Raw genomic sequence first — 21,431 nt, forward strand, 5'->3', positions numbered from 1 at the left:
ATGGATGATCTATTACAATTCAATTCCACAAACAGAACCTATTTATATATTTCAAAACTAGTTTTCTGAATTTCTCTAATATAATTGATGTTTTCATCTTGGCAAGAAGATATCTGAAAAGGTAAATGGTTTCACTTAACCTGATTTTTAATTACAATATGTCCAATCTAAATTTTTAAGCAGCATGGTTTAAAGGTCAACAACAGGATTCCTTGAGAACAGAACAAGAGGCTTATCTTCAGTGTGCATGCACGCACACACACACACACACACACAGATAAATAATGCTTCTCACATATTAAGGAAAGTCTAAGGGAATATTTATATATTTATAGCAGCTCTTTTTGTGGTGCCAAAGAATTGGAAATTAAGGGGATGCCCATCAACTGGAGAATGGCTACACCAGTTGTGGTATATTGTGCTATAAGAAATGATGAGCAGCTCTCTCATTTGTGTTTTGTTTTGTTTTTTCCCTTCTTTCTCATTGTTCACCCCATTGGTTATAATCCTTCTTTACAACATGACTAATGTTCAACACGAAGGTATTTGTAGAACCTATATTTGATTACATGCCGCTATGGGGGAGGAAGAGGTTGGAGAGGGACAGGGAGAAAATTTGAAACTTAAGAGATTGTGGAACTGAATGTTGTAAATTAAAAATAAATAAAGAAATTAAAAAAAAAAGAAAAGAAATGAGGAGCAGGCAGATTTCAGAAAAATCTGGAAAGACTTCCATGGATTGATGCTGAGTGAAGTGAGCAGAACCAGGAGAACATTGTACACGGTAACACTGGGATGATCGACTCTGTTTGACACAGCTCTTCTCAGCAATACAATGATCTAAGACAATTCTAAAAGACTCATGACAGAAAATGCTATCCACATCCAGAGAAAGAAGTATGGAGTCTGAATGCAGATTGATGCATATTATTTTCACTTTTTTGTTTTGTTGTAGTTTTTCCCTTTCATCTTGTTTCTTCTTTCACAACATGACTAATATGGAAATGTTTCCATGACTGCCCATATATAACCTATATCAGATTGCTTGCTGTTTTCCAGAGTGAGGGAACAAAATTTGGAATTCAAAATCTTATAAAAATGCATGGTGAAAACTATCTTTACATATAATTGGAAAAAAATAAAATACTATTTACTATTTTTTTAAAAAAAAAGGAAACTAGTTCTCAAAATTTTTAGTCTCAGGACTCTGCAGCACTGTTAAAACTTTTTGAGGCCCCACAAAAGTTTTTGTTTACATAGATAACCTTTCAATATTTAACATATTAGAAATTAAAACCAATAAAACTTTAAACTATTAACTCGTTTAAAATGACAATAAACCCATTACATGTTAAGATAAATAACATTTTAATAGAAAAATAACTATTAAAAAACTTGGTAAGAGTGGCATTGATATTTAAAAAAAAAGAAATGCCCGGTTTAATAGCATATAGCTGGGTTTGCTTCTGGACTCAATCTATTCAGTCAGTCAATAAACATCTATTAGACATCTACTATGTGCCAGATACTGTGCTAAGCAATATGGATACAAAGAAAGAGAAAAGGCAGTCTCTGCTCTCAAGTAGTTCACATGCTAATGGGAGACACCATACAATCAGCTATGTGTAAAAACCAGATATTTTGATTTGAAGTAAGTCAGCTTGATTTAATGCATTGTAGGATAATTACAGGATCACAGAATGTAGAGTCTGAAGCTATAAGGGACCTCAGAGGCCACACAATAAAACCTGCTTTGGAATATAATTTTTTATAAAACGTTTACTATTATTCTTCACTATAAATATCATAAAAATTTCTTACAACTTAGATATTTTGTTTTTAGACATTACCTATTACACATTTTAAAACAGTGATTTATTTTAAAAATTTTCTATCTCTATATCGGAAAAATGAATTATTTATTTGCTCTTCCCCCTCCACTCCCACCTCCCAAAAATTAAGTCGAAGTAATGGCAAGCGCAACATTTAAGACATATATGTCCTTCCTCTAATGAGTAAAATGTACTACCATCAAGGTAGACAAAACACAACAAAATATTAAATTCTTTATAACTCTCAATGTGACCAGATTGTCACACTGAGTTTGTGAGTTTGCAAACTATCATCTGAAAGTCTGTCTATTCTTGTTTTCTGTTTTGATCAAGAATGCCCTAGATGTATGGAGAGACCATTCACATAAAAATTTTATAAGGATGAAGTAGCAGGTATAACTCATGTTTACATAACATTTCAAGGTTTACAAAATGCCCTGAAAAGCAGAACTATTATCTTATATAGATCAGATTATGTTATCTTAGGTACCCTTAAAAAAAAAAGCAATGCATATACTTTTTTCCCCTCCCACTCTTTAGGAATCTTCTCTTTTTTGAAATATACTGAAAATCAATTCATGAATGCATTTAAAACTATCATCGCCAAGATCGAATTCATGTACGTACTGGGTCAAATCTAGCCATATTTTCCAACTTTAGCACATCAACTGTCATGACCATTTCTACACATAGTACATTTGAGACTCAGATGGTAAACACGGTTGGAAAATCTCATTTTGTTATTCACACAACTTCTCTACAACTTCATTCTTCACAATGAAAGTTGCTGTTTATAAGTCTGTCTTTTTATCTACTTCAGCAAAATGGAAAGGGAAGATAACCAAGTGGAGGAGGTATTGCAAATATATGCATAAAAATAAAACTACTCCTAGGTAATATATTGATGTAAGGTGCTAGAAAGAGGAATCTATAATATGAATTTTAAAATTTTATTGCCTTTTCTCAATCAATCAACAAACATTTACTAAAGCACTGTTCCAGAGGGACACTGTACTAAATGTTGGGAGTACAATGAAAAAGCAAAGTACCTGCCCACAAAGAGCTCACAGTCTAATCTGGAAGAAAACATGCATATAAAAAGGCATTCATAAGAGATTTTGTCATTTAGTCATTTCAGTTGTGTCTGACTCTTCATGACCCCTTTCAGGGTTTTCTCTGCAAAAATACTGATGTGGTTGGCCATTTCCTTCTCCAATTCATTTTACAGATAAGGAAATTAAGTTAAACAGGACTAAGGCATTTGCCCAGGGTCACATAGTTAGTTAAGTGCCTGAGGCTGGCTTTGAACTCATGAAGATGAGTCTTCTGGATTTCGAGCCCAGTACTCTATCCACTGTGCTACCTAGCTGCCCTACATAAGACAGAGTATATATAAAATATAATTTTGGAAAGGAAGGCATTAAAAGTCCCAAATAAGAGTGGAAGGACCTCCTGCAAAAGGTGCCATTTATTGAAGGAAGCTAGGAGAGCTAAAAGGCAGAGATGAAGAAGAAAAAGACCATTCCAGGCATGGGTGGGGGGCATGGGCGCAGAGCTCTTAATGCTTTCCCCTAAGTTTATCTTCCAAGTACTCTTTCTATATCTTATAAATACCTAGTTATTTATATATTATCTCTCTCATTAGACTTAAAATGCCTTTAGAAGAGGGTCTGTTTTTAATTCAATAATACCATGTACTTCAGGGGGCCAGAGAAAGAAAGAAACTCTGGTGAAAAACAACAGCTGGTGGCAGTGGACACTGAAACAAGAGGGTCAACATATAGGATTCAAGAAAAGAAGTAGGTAGTTACGGAGTTCAAATAAAGAAGTGTTGCTGGAGTTTACACTAGCTGAAGGTTCTGGCCCTATAAACTCTTTACTCTCTTGAGCCTAGTTTCCATCACTAATATCTTTAGTTCCCATCCTGATGTGCAGACTCCTGATGCTATTTTTCAAGCACTGTGTTTAACACTGAAAACACAAAGCACAAAAAAGTGTGACAACAGTATCAGCAACACTATGTGATGATCAACTATGAATGATTCAGCTTTTCTCAGCAACACAATGATCTAAGTAAGACAAGTACAAAGGAATCACAAAGGAAAATGCTATCCATATCCAGAGAAAGAACAGATGGACTCTGACTGATTGACTCAGATTGAAGCATATTTTGTCTTCACTTTTCTTTTTTGTAGTTTTTAAAAATCTGCTTTTTCTTTAACAACTGCGACTAATAAGGAAGGAAATATTTTTCCATGATAGTCATCTATATAAACCATTAAAAAAAAGTGTGACAATTTTTGCCCTCAAGGAACTAAAGAAGTATGCATTCCCAGTGTCTTGCAATTAGGGAAAGGTAGAGAAATCACTCTGGATTAAGATGGGATCTGAAAAGTTTGCTCTTGTTGGAATATTGAGAACTTTTTCCTGCAGGAAAACTGTTAATATAGTGTGATTAGGTTCTTCTGTATTATTATTATGGTATGTAATAGGCTAAGTGTGCTTTTGTGGGATGAACTAAAAAAATTTCAACAAAATATCTTTTGTGTCATAGACTCCACTGGCAATCTAATGAAGCCTATGGATTCCTTCTAAGAATAATGTTTTTAAATGCATAAAATACAGAGGATTACAAAGAAACAAATGGCATTAAAATACAGTATGGAGTCAGGAATATTATAATTATATGTGATCTACTGGCAGGACTAATAACTATAGCAAGTTCCAAGTAGTGATAAATATAAACATTATTTTGAGATATCTCTAACAACTTTAATATATGAAAATATCTATGATTTCTCTTGGTAATAGTTGCATGTACTGCTAATACAACTGTGGTCTGTTGCCTACATCTATAATTGAAGAAAATGTTAATCTGCAGCAAGTTAGAGATATAATTTTTTCTTCATCCAAGCTGAAAGACTTCCTGAAACCTATCCATAAACATCAGGCTAAGAACTCCTGCTCTAGAGAATATTACTGCATAGTAAATTGGTCCAAACACAAGTCTCACATTTTTCCCAACTCTGGTTTATACTCTTGAATGAAAAACTAAAATTGTGCTGTTAGTACTTCAAAAGCTTTTGATGGAAGGTTCTGCTTCCATAATGGGTAGAAAAATTAAAACTCATTGGTGAATGGCTTAGTAGCTAGATTTAAACTTCACATAGCTCCAAAGCTATGCTGCTTTTTAAATGCAGTGGATGATAATGAAAATGACATATTATAGAAAGATCATGTGAAACAAAAATCTTATAAAAATAGTGATACAGGTAGTAGTGACAAAAATGAACAACAGCTTTATTTGAAATGAAAGACACATTAATAACTCAGTTAAGTATTTCAAAATAGTAATTTTGTATGATTTTCTCTATATACCTATATATCACCCACATATATATCTATATATATCTCCTTCTGGTCTCTCTCCTCCACCCCATCCACACCTCCTCATCAGTCTTCAAAGAGCTCCTAATTCTTAAGCAGGGTGATCTATATTTGGACTAAATGGTACCTCAGTCTCAGAATTACCAATCTTACCTGTAATGCATTGAATGTGTCCATCTTCTCTTCTTATCGTAAATGCTTCCCCTGGGTTAACTTGCACCAGAATAACCTTAAAATAAGTGGGGGAGGGGGGAAAAGAATTAACTAAAACAATCACAGAAAAGTAGCGTTTTTAAAATGTGCTATTTTCCAGCTATGAGCAGATGCATTTCTCCCTACGAAGTATTCTGACATGAGTGATAAGAGCAAACACACACATGGTAATTCAGGTAATCCAAGTTTGTTAAAAGTACACAAACAGCCGAGTTATTTAAAAAACAGACCTTTAGTAACTTTAACTACTCAAAACATAAGTCAAGAATGCAAAAGTAAATAAAAAAGAAAGCTAATAGACAGTAATGATAAAACTCATGTACTTTATACAGCAAGCCCTCACCCAGACAACTGGCTATACTATAAGGAAATGGATTGAGAAGGAGTATACTTACATTTGTGAAAAGGGACAGCTGACAGCAAAAAGAAGAGACAAAAGCAATTGGGGGCTATTTAGTAGAGTGATAAATATACACATCTTAATTGCACAACACAATTGACACATTACAGTAACTGATGGCTAATTCATGTTTAGGACATTCATGCATTATAGTATATTAAAAAAAAATTTAATTCCATTAACATCTGTTAAGCACTATGTGGTATATGCAATGCACTATAATATTCAGAGAAGAATATGAAGCACAGTGTGACAGGGGCAAAATACATAAAGTAGTCTAAGTAAATGAGGGGAAAGCACTTTGAGCTAAGGGGGAATTAGGAAAACTTAATAAAGAAAGTATCCTTAGAGGTGAGATTTGAAAGAAAAAGAATTTAAAGAACTACAGATGAAGAAAGAGTAAAATTCAGGTTTGGAGAAAGACTTATGTGAAAGCACAAAAGCAGGTCATAGCAGGTTAGGTCAGGGAACAACTAGTCCAATTTGGCTAGAATATAAACTATTTATGAGTAAGGACTGACCCATTTATTGTACTTCTATCCCCAGCACTTAGTACAGTAAGCTTGTTGAGTTATTGGTTGAAATAAGGCTAATGAAATTTGTTGTTCAGTTGTTCAATCATGTTTGACTCTTTGCAACTCCATACTTACTGATCATGAGATTTTCTTGGCAAAAATACTGGAGTGGAGGGACGGCTAGCTGGCACAGTGAATACAGCACCGGCCCTGGAGTCAGGAGGACCTGGGTTCAAATCTGGTCTCAGACATTTAACACAAAAACTAGCTATGTGACCTTGGGAAAGTCACTTAACCCCAACTGCCCTCCAAAAAAATAAAAAAATAAAAATACTGGAGTGGTTTGTCATTTCTCTCTCCAGCAGATTAAGGAAAACAGGTTAAGTGACTCACCCAGGGCCACACAGCTAGTGTCCAGATTTTAACTTAGGTCTTCCTGACTCCAGGCCCAGTACTCTTATCTACTAAGCTACTTCGCTGTCTCATATACTGAAATGGAGGCAAGCTTTATAAATGTGTAATCACGTTATAGGCACAAGATCATCTTCTTCCATCCATCAGTTCTAATTCTAAATTCTAGAATCCTGATATTTGCAACTTAATTCTAGTCCTATGAAATAGCTGCTTATGGGGGCAGAAACTACCTTATGTGTGTTATCTCCACCCTCCCACTAAATATGGTGGCTCTGCAAACAATAGCCTTTTAATAAAGAGTTTTGACTACACTGCAGTTGTTAACATAAGACTTGATTTTAGCTAATAATTTCAGTTCTTTCTGTTAGGCCTTTTCTTAGAATGTTAACAAAAAGCACTATACACTTTCAATTCAAGCTCCTCTATAATTTGGTCATATACTATCTAGCCTAGTTTCTCACTAATCCAACACATATTCTCTATTCTAGACAAAAGAAAACATAACACACACATTTCTATATTTGTATTTTTTCTTGCGTTGTCACTCAAATGGCATTAATTATGGAATGTGACTAATAGAATGCTTTCATAGATCCTTCAATCTCACTGATCTAAGTACTTCTCCCAACAACACACTGCAACCCACCTACACCTTCTCACACCATGCAGTTCTTGAATGTGTCCTTAAACCCTAAATATATGTTCCATCCCATTGGATGTGCACAGAAATCAGGTTGTCCTAATATCTTTAGTGGAGTGAATGCCAGGCACAGAGCTATGAAGACTTAAGTTGAAATCCAGCCTCAGATCTCATTTAGCCATGTGGCTTTGGCAGGTCATTTAACAACTCTAAGTTTCTATTTTTTTATCTGTAATGATTTAACTGTACCTATCTCCCAAGATTATCAAGAAAATCAAATGAGATTAATAAAAATAAAGCACTTTCGCAAGTTAAAAAATGTTATACCAGCTATTATTATTATTATTACATATCCAGTTAATATCATTTTCTGATCTTATATTTCTTTGATGATATTATCTATATCACTTTTTTGGCTACAGTGTATCTTCACCTGAGCCTTTGGGTTATTCACAATTTGAGTTTTTCAGAAATCATGGTGTTGTATGATAGAAAGCCATATGACACCATTAAAGAATAGGCTATAGAGACTGGAACTATGATCTTCAGGGAGCTCCTGATGAGGAAAAGTATATGTTGGCACCTTCAGCTTCAACTTATAAACTTAAGAGAGTTCCCTAAAGTGTTTGAGAGTTAACTCATTGAGTTAAATGACTTGTCCAGGATCACAAAGCCACTGTATGTCAGAATATCAGTATTTTTTAAATTGGCCAAATTTAATCCAGTCCACTGTCTCTTCCCTATTCACTTCTGAATAGTTCACTGTTCTCTGCAATATCTACACAAGAAAACTTTGAACTAACTCAATGTAGTAGCTAACAAGTTACATGTCCTAAATATATGCAACTTACAGACTTTATCTATTTGGTTTTTGCTATGTTAATTGCCAGCTAGTTTACCTCTTCTAAATGTCTATGGATCTAATTGGAAAAGTCTGATGTGCATAATGTTAAGGCCTCGTCCAACTCTAGAAGTTGATCATCCTACTGATTTTCAGTGAGAAGACCTTTAATACCTATCTCCCTCTATGGTAAAAATTTTTTTTCCACTTGGATTCTGCCTGGGAAATCTTTAATCACAGTGATTAATATCTTGAGGTAAGGATATCTTCCCAGTTAATGCCTTGCTTGATTATTAATAATCAGAAGATTTTCTAAAAAAATTCTGATTATATGAAGAAATATTGTAGAATATGCATGTGTATATGTTCATGGATAGGTATATGGACACACACATATGCTCTGGGAGTGAGTCAGAGAGAGAACAGCTGTTGGAAAGTCTTCAACGACAGGTTCAGTTTGTCGTGTAAAATGCTTTTTTATGGTAATCATTAAACATCAGGATTCTATATTCTCCTTACCTTTCAGTCACTTCCCTAACAAAATTCTGGTTCCTTTACATATTTCCATTAAGTATGCTCTTGCTATATTTGTAGATCCATTCTTGAAGACATTTACAGAGATGAAAAATTAAAAGTATTGGATAGTAATGTCTTCTTCACGGTTTTTAAAAAATAATACAGTCTATGATTTTTCCCATTCTTTAAATTTGATTCCTCAATGTCTTCAAAACGGATTTCTTTGGAAATAGTTAAGTACAGAAGGTCTTCCCAATTTCATCTTCGTAAGTGCTTTTCCCACCTTCCTTGTACAACACATAGAGGTGTTAGTACAAATATATGGTTCTATTGTCACTGACAATGAAAACAGATTGATGTAGAATACAAACAAAAGTTTCACTTTATGTCATATTTGTCATTGTCCCTTCAGTTTAAATTATAAATGCTCTTAGAATGATCTCAGTTGGTTCTCAAGCTTTCTGCAAACTTTTGTTTTTCCTTCCATAACTTTTCACTGTTTATGAGGATATACTGCTTATCACCTACCATCCTCTTTTGTCATACTTTAAAAATGGTACTCTAAAACAATGGTCTGCAAAATAGAGTGTGCAAGATGATCAACTGGAAGTGTGTGTAAGAACTTTTTATATTTATTTTAAAAAGTAATTTTTAACATATGGATCGGCACTCACATTGTATGTATCAGATGGTCATGGGACACATATAGTATGCAAGATATCCTTAGGGAAAAGGGGAAATTTCACTCCTCAAAGGCATTTGTTAGTAGTAGCTTCCCACTATTTTCAGGCTATTGCAGTATATCATAGCTTATTTGTGGCTAGTTAAATGGACTTATAAATTATAGTATCTGATTTTTAGTTAAACTAACCCCAACAAAATGGCTTAAAAATATTTCTGCAAAATACTGTGGATTATAGATAATACTAATAATCTGAGCACAAGTAAACAAGAAAATGGCAGAATTGATACTACATTTAGAAACTTTACATCAGCAATACTATAATACATAAATGACAAAATTATCAGTATCTGAAATATGTACTTACATGCACAAGCATTAATGATGCATCTTACCACAATTATAGTGCATTAAGATATCAGTTAATGATAGTATTAAGTCATGATAATTAGCAGGACATTTAAAAACTAATCTTTTGTTTCCAAAAACAAGTGTCACTGCTAAAAAAAAAACAAAACCCTCTATCTATAGACTTAAACTGAATTCCCTAACCTGTTTCAATATCTTCCAAGCAAACAATCTCAGTGGGTTTTGAACCATTTTGCTAAAAATAAAAATTCAGAATCTAAAGATGGTGGAGAAAAGCCAGGAAGTTGCCTGAGTTCTCCCTAGTTTCCCTCAGAAGCAAAGTTAAATCAAGGCTTTAAATGGAGTCTAGAGTGACAGAACCTACAAAAAGATGGAGTGAAAAAATATTCCTGCTTAAGACATCTTGGAAAGACTTCAGGAAAGGTCTGTTTCACTTGGGTAAAAAGGGAGTGCAGCCAATCGCAGTTGGTGTTTGGACAAGCCAGCAGGGTAAGGTTCAAACAATGCTCACCACCCCCACTCTTCCCCCCCACCCCCCATCAGGTTAGCTTTGAGGCCTCCAACCCCAGTGTAAAAGGCAAACTACCAGTCCTGGCAATATAGGTGCAATTAGCCTGAGCCACCCTGACTAGTAGGGCAAGGTGCCAGTCTCTGAGGCCCCAGCACAGAAAACCAGTGACCAGGCTTCTGGTCCCCAACACAAGAACCTTGGGACAGTGTCTCAGAAGCAGAGCTCAACTTTAAGTCACAAAACAGGCTGAAAAATAACCAAAAAACAGAAAGGAGCTCTGACCATAAAAGGCTACTATGGTGACAAGGAAGATCAAAATACAATCTCAGAAGGGGACAACAATGTCAAAATGCCTACCTGTGAAACCTCAAAGGGGAATATGAATTGGTCTCAAGCCCAAAAGCCTTCTTTAGAAGATCTCAAAAAGGATTTTAAAAATCAAATAAAAGAGTTAAGATGAAAAATTGGGAAAAGAAATGGGACGTATGCAAGAAAAGTTCAGCTTGAAAAAGGAAGGACAAAAATGGTACTGAATTCAATTGAATTCAATTTCAAACTGAAACAATTCCTTAAAAAATATAATGGACCAAATGGGGAAAAAATCCACTGAAGAAAACAACTCCTTAAAAAGTAGAATTGACCAAATGAAAAAAGAGGTACTGAAGAAAATAATTTCTTAAAAATGAGACTTGGACAAGTGGAAGCTAATGACCTTATGAAACATCAAGAATCAGTCAAACAAAATCAAAGGAAGGAAAAAAAAAGAAGAAAATGTAAAATACCTTACTGGAAAAACAATTGACCTGGAAAATAGATCCAGGAGAGATGATTTAAGAATGAATGGACTATCTGAAAGGTATGATTAAAAAAAGCGAGGACAGCATCTTTCAAGAAGTTATCAAGGAAAAGTGCCCTAATAATCTTAGAAACAGAGGGTAAAATAGTAACTAAAAGAATCCACTGATTATCTCCTGAAAGAGATCCCAACATGAAAACTCCAAGGAATATTATAGGCAAATTCCAGAATTATCAAGTCAGGGAGAAAAAACCACAAGCAGCCACAAAGAAACAATTCAAATATCAAGTAGCCACAGTCGTGATTACACAGGAATTAGCAGCTTCTAAATTAAAGGACCAGAAAACTTGGATTATGATATTCTGGGAGGCAAAGGAGTTTGGATTACAATTGAGAATCAACTACCCAGCAAAATAGCATAATCTTTCAGGGGAAAAGATGGATATTCAATGAAATAGGGGACTTTCAAACTTTCTTGATGAAAAGACCAGAGCAGAACAGAAAATTCGATCTTCAAATACAAGATTCAGAAGCATAAAAAAGGTAAACATGTAAAGAAAACACACACACAATATTTAACAAAGTTAAACTATTTATATCCACACATGGGAAGATGGTACTTGCAACTCTTGAGAACTATATCTCCATTAGGGTAGCTAAACGGAGTATATTGTATATATACATATAGTATACATTGACTTCGATGTTACAATAAAAAAAATTAAGGGGTGAAAACAAGAATAGTACTGGGAGAAGAGGAAAGAGGGAGGCAGAATACAGTAAATTATATCACATGAAGAGAAGCAAAAGACCAATTATAGTAGAAGGAAAGAAGGGAGAGGGTGAGCATTGTTTGAACCTTATTCTCATTGGATTTGACTCAAAGAGAAAAAAAGCATACACACTCTGTTGGCTTTGGAAGTAGTAGGGGAAAAGGGAAAGAAAAGGGAAGGGGGGCTGATAGAAAGGAGGGAAGACTGAAGGTGATGGTCAGAAGCAGAACACTTGTGAGGAGGGACAGGGCAAAAGGAGAGAGAAAAGTATAAACAGGGAAAAATAAGATGGAGGGAAATACAATTAGTAATCGTAACTGTGAATACGAATGTGATGAACTCTCTCATAAAACTGGCATGGTTAGCAGAGTGTTTAAAAAAATAACATTTTATTTTTTTCCCAATTACACGTTCAAGACAATTTTTCGTATTCATTTTTACAAGATTTTGAGTTCCAAATTTTTCTCCCTATTGCCCCTCCCCCTTTCCAAAAATGGTAGGCAATTTCATATAGGTTATACATATGCCATCATGTAAAACATATGCCCATGTTACAGTTGTGAAAAAAGAAACATAAGGGAAAAAAAGAATAAAGTGCACTGGTCCTGGAGTCAGGAGGACCTAAGTTCAAACCCGGCCTCAGACATTTAACACTTACTAGCTGTGTGACTTTGGGCAAGTCACTTAACCCCAATTGCTCTGCCTTTCCCTCTCCAAAAAAAAACCTCCCAAACCTGCCCGGCCCCAAAAAAGAACAAAGAAAGTAAAAAAAGTATGCCTCAATCTGCATTCAGAGTCCATCAGTTCTTTGTCTGGATGTAGATAGCATTTTCCTTTGCGAATCTTTTATATTTGTCTTGGATCACTGTGTTACTAAGAAGAGCTGAGTCATTTATAGTTGATCATCATACAATGTTATTCTCCCTGTGTACAATGTTTTCCTGGTTCTGCTCATTTCACTTTACATCAGTTCATACAAGCCTTTCCAGGTTTTTCTGAAATCTTCCTGCTCATCATTTCTTATTGGACAATAGCATTCCATTACATTCATCTACCACAGCTTGTTCAGCCATTCCCCAGTTGACGGGTGTCCCCTCAATTTCCATTATCTTGCCATCACAAAAAGGGCTGCTATAAATATTTTTGCACACATAGGTCCTTTCCCCTTTGGCTTGTATTCTTATAAATCTGACACAGTTCTCTATATATTTGAGAAATGAGGCCTTTATCAGAGACACTTGCTATAAAGATTGTTGCCCAGATTTCTGCTTTCCTTCAAATCTTGGTTGCATTGGCTTTGCTTGTGCAGAAGCCTTTTAATTTAATGTAATCAAAATTACCTATTTTCTATTTCATAATGCTCTCTATTTCTTGTTTGGTTAAGAACTTGTAATTGACTTGACTTTTAAGAATTTGGATGCTATACTATTTAGTGCATATATGTTTAGTACTGCTATAACTTTATGGTCTAGGTTTTAGCGAGATGTAGTTTCCTTCCTTATCTTTTAAAATTAGGTCTAGTTTTGCTTTTGATTTGTCTGAGGTCACGATTGCTACCCCTGCTTTTTCCACTTCAGCTAAAGCAGAATAGATTCTACTCCAGCCCTTTACCTTTACTCTGTGTGTTTCTTGTAAACAACACATCATAGGATTCATAGGGTTTTCATCCACTCTGCAATCCACTTCTGTTTTATGGGAGAGTTCATCCCATTCACATTCACATTTATACTGTGTTTCCTTCCATCTTATTGTTTTTTAAAGCAATTGGGGTTAAGTAACTTGCTCAAGGTCATACGGCCAGCTTTTTTGTGTGGGTGTTAAGTATCTGCGGCCGGAACCGATCCCAGATCCTCCCGACTCTGGGGCCAGCACTCTTACTCACTGCACCACCTAGCCGCCCCTCCTTCCATCTTATTTTTTCCTCCTGTTTGCTTTTTGTCCTTTCATACTTTCCCTCCTCAAGTGTTTTGCTTCTGTCTTTTGCCTACCTCAGTATGCCCTCTCTTCTGTCATTCCCATTACCTTTACTTAATCTCCTCCCCTCTTACTTTCCTGTCGGCTAAGACAGATTTCTATAATCAAAGGATTGTGTGTATTATTCCCTCTTTTGAGCTAATACTGATGAAATTAAGGTAAAACGATACCCACTCATCTTTCCCTCCACTGTAATAGGTCTTTCCACTCCTCTTCATATGAAATAATTTACCCCATTCTTCATTTTCCTTCCTTCTATACCTAGTATACTCTCTCCTCATTCCTTTTTTTATATCATTCCCTCAAATTTACCTTATATACATACCCTCCATCTATGTATATTGCTTCTGGCTGTATTATTAGTGGTAAAATTTTAAAGAATTACAAGTATCATCTTCCCATGTAGGGATATAAACAGTTCAGTTCCAATGAATCCCTTACTACCTCAGTCTTAAAGACTTCTCTTGGGTCTTGATTTTGGAGATCAGATTTTTTATTCAATTCTGGGCTTTTCCTTATGAAAGCTTGAAATCCTATTTCACTGAATGACCATTTTCCCTCATTGAAGTATTAATTTCACCTGACAGGTGATTCTTGATTGTAGTCCTAGCTCCTTTGCCTTCTGAAATATCATGTTCTATGACCTCTAATCCTTCAATGCTGCAGCTGCTAAGTCCCATGTAATCCTTACTTTGGTTCCCCAATATACGAATTGTTTCTTTCTGGCCCCCAGCATCATTTTTTCTGTGATTTGGCTATAAGGTTCCTTAGGGTTTTTATTTTGGGAACTCTTTCCTGAAATGATCAGTAGATTCTCTCTATGCTTATTTAGCCCTCTAGTTCCAGGATATCAGGGCAGTTTTCCTTGATAATTTCTTGAAAGATGATTTTTAGGTCCTCCTTTTGATTATGGCTTTCAGGTAGTGCCCAATGGTTCTGACACTGTCTCTCCTGGATCTATTTTCCAGATCAGTTATTTTTTCCAATGAAGTAAACATTTCATAGTTATTTTAAATACTTAACCGTTTAAGAGCAGTGCATATTTCTGACTTTTTTCCCCAAAATTCCCCATGCTAGAAGTAGATCAACTATACAATGAAGTTTAAAACAAACAGAAACCCTCACTATGGTATAGAGCAGAGTGGCTAGCTTAAATTTCCTATCCTGAACACACTGAGTAATCCTGGGGGAGCAAAGGGCACAAATGCCATCTAGTGGCCAATATGAATAAACACACCATATCCTCCCTCTTCCCATTCACCCTTAACTATAAACTCCATGAAGGATCAAGTATAAAAGGGACCTCAGAAATAATTTACTCAAGATCCTTTATTTTACAGATTCAGGAAATAGGCCCAGCAAGGGCCAAGTGATTTGCCCAAGGTTACACAGATCACAAATCATGAAGCCACAATTCACAGGTCTTCTAACTCCAAATCCAATGCTCTTTCCACTGAATCATGCTAAAGCAGGAATAGAGAAGGAAATAACAGGATAAATGACATATGAGGATGCAAGTGGATTTCAGAAAGTTTTTTCATTCAATAAACAACTAAGTTAATTGGGCAACTACATTATTAAGGATCAAATGAGAAAAATGCTTGTAAATTGCTTAGCACAGTATGTGGTACATAGTAGGAGCTTAAGAAATGTGTTATTCTGTTCTTCTCAAGTCAACTGACTGACACTTCCAAAGAAGACAAACATATTTGCTTTTAAATCACTGCTCAAAGGTCATCCACACACAATAGACTACAGAAAAAAGTCCATTGAACTGGTACCCCAGTAACTGACAGGCAGTAAATATTAAGTACCTACTATATATGCCAGGCACTATGCTAAGCACTAGTGATTCAAAAAATGGCAAAAGGCAGTTCCTGACCTCAAAGAGCTTACAGTCTAATGGAGGAAACAGCATGCAAATAAAACAGTATAAATAAGCCCTACAAAAGATGAATAGGAAATAAGAGAGGGAAGATATGAGAATTAGGAGGGGTTAGGAAAGGCTTCCAGCAAGAGACAGGATTTTAGTTGGGACCTAAAAAAAGCCAGATAAGTCAATAGGCAGACAAAAGGGAGAGCACTCCAGTAACGGGGGCTAGTCAGAGAAAACGTCTGGGGAGCCAAGATATACAATATCTTGTTCTAAAAATATAAAAAAGGCCAGTATTACCGAACTGAAGAGTATGAGGTGGGGAATAAGGTGTAAAAAGACTGGAAAAGTAGGCTGGGACTAAGTTATAAAGGATTCTAAATGCTAAACAAAGGATTTTGTATTTGATCCTGGAGGCAACAGGGAGCCATTGAAGTTTATTGAGTAGGAGCAGTTAGGTCAGATTTGAACTAGAGGAAAATAATTTTGGTGGCTGAATGAAGAATGGACTGGAGTGGGGAGATCAACTATCAGGCTACTGCAATAATCCAGGTGTAAAGTAATGAGGGCCTGCACCAGTGTGCTGTCAGTGTCAGAGGAGAGGAGTATTCAAGAGATGTTACAAACATAAAATCAACAGGCCTTGGCAACTGATTGGACATGAGAGTGAGAATGATAGAAGAATGACTCTTGGTGGCTAGGTGGCACAGTGAATAGAGCACTGGCCCTGGAGTCAGGAGAACCTGAGTTCAAATTCAGCATCAGACATGTAACACAAAAAGTAGCCATGTGAGCTTGGGCAATTGCCAACCCCAATTGCCATCCCCCCCAAAAAAGAATGACTCCTAGGTTGTGAATCTGAGGGACTGGCATGGTGTTGCTTTTAAAAGAACAAGGAAGTAGGAGGGTTTAGGGGGAAAGATAATTAAATGAATTCTGTTTCTGATATGATGAGTTTAAAAGATGTCTAACTGGAATCCAGTTCTAAATGTCTCAAAGACAGTTGGAGATGTAAGATTGGAGGATGGCAGAGAGATAGGAACATAGGATAGGTGATTTTGAGGGTAGTCAGTATAGAGGGAGTAATGAAATCCAAGGAAGCTGAAAAGATTACCAAGTGAAGTAGCATAGAGAACACAAGAGAGCCCAGGACAGAACCCTGAGGCACACCGATGATTAGAGGGTACAATACAGATGAGGATATAACAAGTGAAGAGACTGAGCAGTCAGACAGGCAAGAGAACCAGGAAGGAGTAGTGTCCCAAAAACCTAAAGAGAAGAGAGTATAAAGGAAGAGAGTGTATTCAACAGCGTCAAAAGTTGCAGAAAGTCAAGAAGGACTGAGAAAAGACTACTGGATTTGGCAACTAAGAAATTGATGGTAATTTTAGAGAAAGCAATTTTGGGGTTAGAGGTATGGGTGCAGGACCCAGGAGAGAAGAATCCAGTGAGAGTTGTCTGAGGATGGGAGAGACATGGGTATGTTTGTAGGTAGTAGGAAATGAGTCAATTAGACAAGGAAAAATTGAAAATAAGTGACAGAGTGAAGAGACAGAAAGGGCAATATATTGGAGAAGAATCGAATAGGATCACTTGCTAACTGGTTACTATTAAACAACCAGCATCATCAATGAATCCTGAAATCAAAGAAGAGCCAAGGTGTACCCAACTACAAAATTCATAACACTTGAACTGAAAAGAAGACTGAAATATTCAGGTTATAATTTTTTTTTTAAAGCAATTGGGGTTAAGTAACTTGCTCAAGGTTACATGGCCAGTTATTTCTGGATGCAGTGCTAAGTATCTGAGCCCGGATTCGATCCCCAGGTCATTCCGACACTGAGGCCAGTGCTCTTACTCACTGTGCTACCTGGCCGCCCCGACATAAAAAAATTTTTTTAAGAAATTACACCAGGGGTGGCTAGGTGGTGCAGTGAATAAAGCACCAGCCCTGTAGTCAGGAGGACCCGAGTTCGGTTCCGGCCTCAGACACTTAACACCCTCACCCACACACAAAAAACTAGCCATGTAACCTTGGGCAAGTTACTTAACCCCAACTGCCCTCCAAAAGGCAAGAAGAAAAGAAAAGAAAAGAAATCACACCAACACACTACACTTTATCTTTGTAGGCTTCAAAAATAACCTTGGGGGTGAAGGGGAGGGGTTACTATATTTCCAGGAAAGTTGGCCCCCAATAAAACCTTTGTTATTCAGTGTCTGAGAGTGAAGGTTATTTATCATTTCCTAAGAACTACCAAAGATTTCTTTCTACTTTCATGTTCTAAGCTTTCACTCTATGCAAATTAATCCATGGGAAAATAATGATCTTGCTTCTAGACTAAATCTTTTCTTCTAGTTAAAAGATCCAAAAACAATTTAGTACTTTAACAAATACTCACTTAAATGTTTTCCTGAGTCACCTCTAGTTTTTCAGATATTTCTATTCTATTTTTTAAACATTTGTCTTTAGATCAATGAAATTTTCTGCAATCTAATTATGTTAAGTTTCTGGAAAAGTTTGTTTTTTCCTCTTGATTTAGCCTATCTAGCTAAAGTCATCAAAGACAACTTGATAACTTTACAAAGCCTCTTTCAAGGGAAACAGATGGTCTGGTTACTAAAATAAAGAAATGTGATTGAGTACATATATTTAAAAATACAAAGATTTAACCAATCATACTTTTCAAGATGAAACACTGCAGAAAAAACAAAAACATGCATCTGTCATACGGGCATTTTTACTCCAGGTAGATTGCAACCACCTTGAAAGCAGGGATTGTATGTCTTATTTTATATCTTTGTATCATCTTGAATGCATAGCAATCATAGTACCTTACATACAGAAAGCATTTAAGAAAGGCTTGCTGAATATAGCACTCAATTAAAAGAAATTAAGGGTAACTCTAAATAAAAAAAATTTTGTTAACTATAATAATCCATTTTCCCATCATGCCAAATGTTGTTCTTTCTCCAAGCAGAGGTTTAAAACTGATAAAAATTACTTTTAAGAAGGATTCATCATGAAATCAGTTATTTTATAACAATCTTTCAACTGTTTAAAATATCACTCTATGAGAAGGCTCCCCTGACTCTTCTCAGCACTGCTTCAGCATCTCTATTTTTTGTATCATTCCAAAGATACCAGAACAATGCTTTCTACAGAACAGGCATCAAGTAAATATGCTTAATTTGTAGTATAATGATATAGATATTCATTAATTGATGATGAGGGTATAGCATAACATATAAGCACTAGAAAGGATCTGCTTTGCTCATTGACTTGAAGTCGTTCATAGAATTTTTGGACTGATAGCATGTGAAGACTTGGAAAAGACCTCAGAGTTAATTTATCAATCACTAAATAAATTATAAATCTGGCCTTCATCTTCCTGTAAAGTGGTCATCTAGCCTCAGTGATAGGAAACACTTAGCCCATTCTAGTTAGAAAAGTCTCTCTTTACTAGAAGTTTGTCTTTATGCTACATAAAATTCTGTCTCATAACTTCCACCCATTAGTCCTAGTTCTATACTCCAGGGACAAGCTAAACAAATCAAATTCTGTTTCCTTGCCACCCCTTCAACTACTTGAAGATTGCTATTAATTTTTCATGTGAATAGTTTTCTTAACCATGACTCCTCTATTTTTTAATTTTACAATTAATTATATTCTGAAATTGATCAACATCAACACATTTTCACATACATAGAACAACAGCAACAAAGAAATTGTCTATGTCACAGTGATTCTATTATGTAAAGCATTGGTGGTACAGTAGGTAAAATGCTGGACCTGAAGTCAGGAAAACTCGGTTCAACTCAGCCTTAGACTGTTACTCTTGTGACCTAACCTGTCTGCCTCAGTTTCCTTATCTGTAAAATGGGGATAATAATGGCACCTATCTTGCAGGATTGTTATGAGGCTCAAATGAGAGACTATTTGTAAAGCACTGAGCACTGTGCCCGGCACACAGAAGGCCCTTAATAAAAGACTCATTTCCTCCTTTCTTCCTACTTTTTTTCTATCATTTACTCTGAGATTATTGACCCCTTGCTCCTTGATTTTGATAGCAGGTATCTTACCTTTTCTTCTATTTCCTCAACTTCTTAATTTTGTTCTAATATCCCTTATCTTCTGCACTCACAGTTTCATTTGGTCTATTCTAATTTTCAAGGTGCCTGCTAACTTGAATGAGGTTTTCCAACTTCTAAGCTATTTGTTCTATAATTTGCTTCCTCCAAACTCTCATTTCATTTTTTAAAAAATCTCTTGCTCCATTTTTTCCAGGTATTTTGAGTCCTTGTGGCCATATCTCCCCCTCCCACCCTCACTTTTGCTTGTAGTTGTGAAGTTACTCTGTTCTAAAGGGGTTCTAACCAATTCAATAGATACTAAATGCCCATTATGTACAAGGCATTGTGTTATGAAAACAGTTGTCTCTGTAGTACAATGAACTAATAAACTCATAGTCATTGATTAATGGTAGATATCTGAAGCCTACCCAAGAAATTTTAAGGAGGCAGCATGGTGAAGTAGAAAGAACACTAGATTTAGAGTCCAAGAAACATCTTAAACTCAACAAATCCAAAACTGAACTCATTATCTTTCCCCTAAACTCTCCCTTGCTCCTACTTTCCCTCTAACTGCTGAAGGCAAAACCATCCTACCACACTAGCAGGTTCACAACCTAAAAGTCATCCTAGTCTCCCCTCTATGTCTCACCTCCCCCCAAATCCAAAATAGTCAAAGCCTGTCAATTTCACCTTTGCATCATCTTTTGAATATGCTCCCTTCTCTCCTTAGATACTGCCACCATTCTGATGTAGGCCAACAGCACCTCAACCTAGACTACTGCAACAGCCTGCTAGTGACTCTACCTGCCTCAAGTCTCTCTCTCCACTCCAATCCATCCTCCATTCAGCCAACAAAGTGATTTTCCTAAAGTAAAGGTCAGATATGTTATGCCCCACCACCATTCAATAAACTCGAATGGCTTCCTATTGCCTCCAGGATCAAATACAAAATCCTTTGTTTAGTGTTCAAAGCCCTTCATAATCTAACTCCCTCCTACCAGTCTCCTTACTTTTATACCTTATATACTCTTACACATATTCTTTAATCCATTGACTCTGGCCTCCTTGATGTTCCCAGAACAAAACAATCCATCTCTTGGGTCCAGGCATTTTCTCAGGCTGTCCCCCCTGGCTGGAACACTCTCCCTCAGCTCCACCTACTGGCTTTTCTTGCTTCCTTTACATTCTAAGTAAAATCCCATCTTCTATAGGAAGTCTTGCTCAGCCTCTCTTAATTCTAGTGCCTTTCCTCTCTTATTTATTTCCTATTTATCCTCCACATAGTTTGTTTGCATATATTTGTTTGTTGTCTTTGCCATTAGATTGTGAGTTCCTCAAAGGCAAGAACGTTGTCTTTTGTCTGTTTTGGGATTTCTAGCACTTAGCACAGAGCTGGCATTTCATAACTGTTTAGTGACTATGGGCTACTAGTTATCTAATCAGAAATACAAGATGGAGAGGGATTTACTTACTGGTCAGGCAACCTGTCAAAAAAAGGAAAAGAAAAAAGAAAGCTAACAATCCAAGACCCAAAAGGTGGCAGAAAAACTTTAAAAAGCAGATATAAGAAATAAAAAAGCTTGGAAATCTACCAAAACAAATCCAGGACCTATATGAACACAAT

General features: G+C 36.0%; 1 protein-coding gene across 5 annotated transcripts in view; it reads right to left on the reverse strand.

Annotated features, from left to right (window-relative positions):
• FNDC3A (fibronectin type III domain containing 3A) overlaps window positions 1-21,431 on the reverse strand; it is a 189,631-nt gene that overhangs the window by 99,294 nt on the left and 68,906 nt on the right. For 3 of the 5 annotated variants that reach the window (XM_069063635.1, XM_069063636.1, XM_069063637.1), the window contains 2 exons: window positions 5,828-5,845; window positions 5,373-5,448 (listed from right to left, as the gene is read on the reverse strand). The exons of 1 other annotated variant lie outside the window; for it this stretch is intronic. In XM_069063635.1, coding sequence (XP_068919736.1) covers window positions 5,373-5,448; window positions 5,828-5,845 — 94 coding nt within the window. The remainder of the gene's footprint in view (window positions 1-5,372; window positions 5,449-5,827; window positions 5,846-21,431) is intronic. One more of the 5 variants, XM_069063638.1, reaches the window with a different exon arrangement.

The sequence above is a fragment of the Petaurus breviceps genome, unplaced genomic scaffold (genome assembly GCF_028583685.1).
Source record: "Petaurus breviceps papuanus isolate PSGF00001 unplaced genomic scaffold, PetGlider_PUasm1.0 90594, whole genome shotgun sequence".
Taxonomy (NCBI): Eukaryota; Metazoa; Chordata; class Mammalia; order Diprotodontia; family Petauridae; genus Petaurus; species Petaurus breviceps.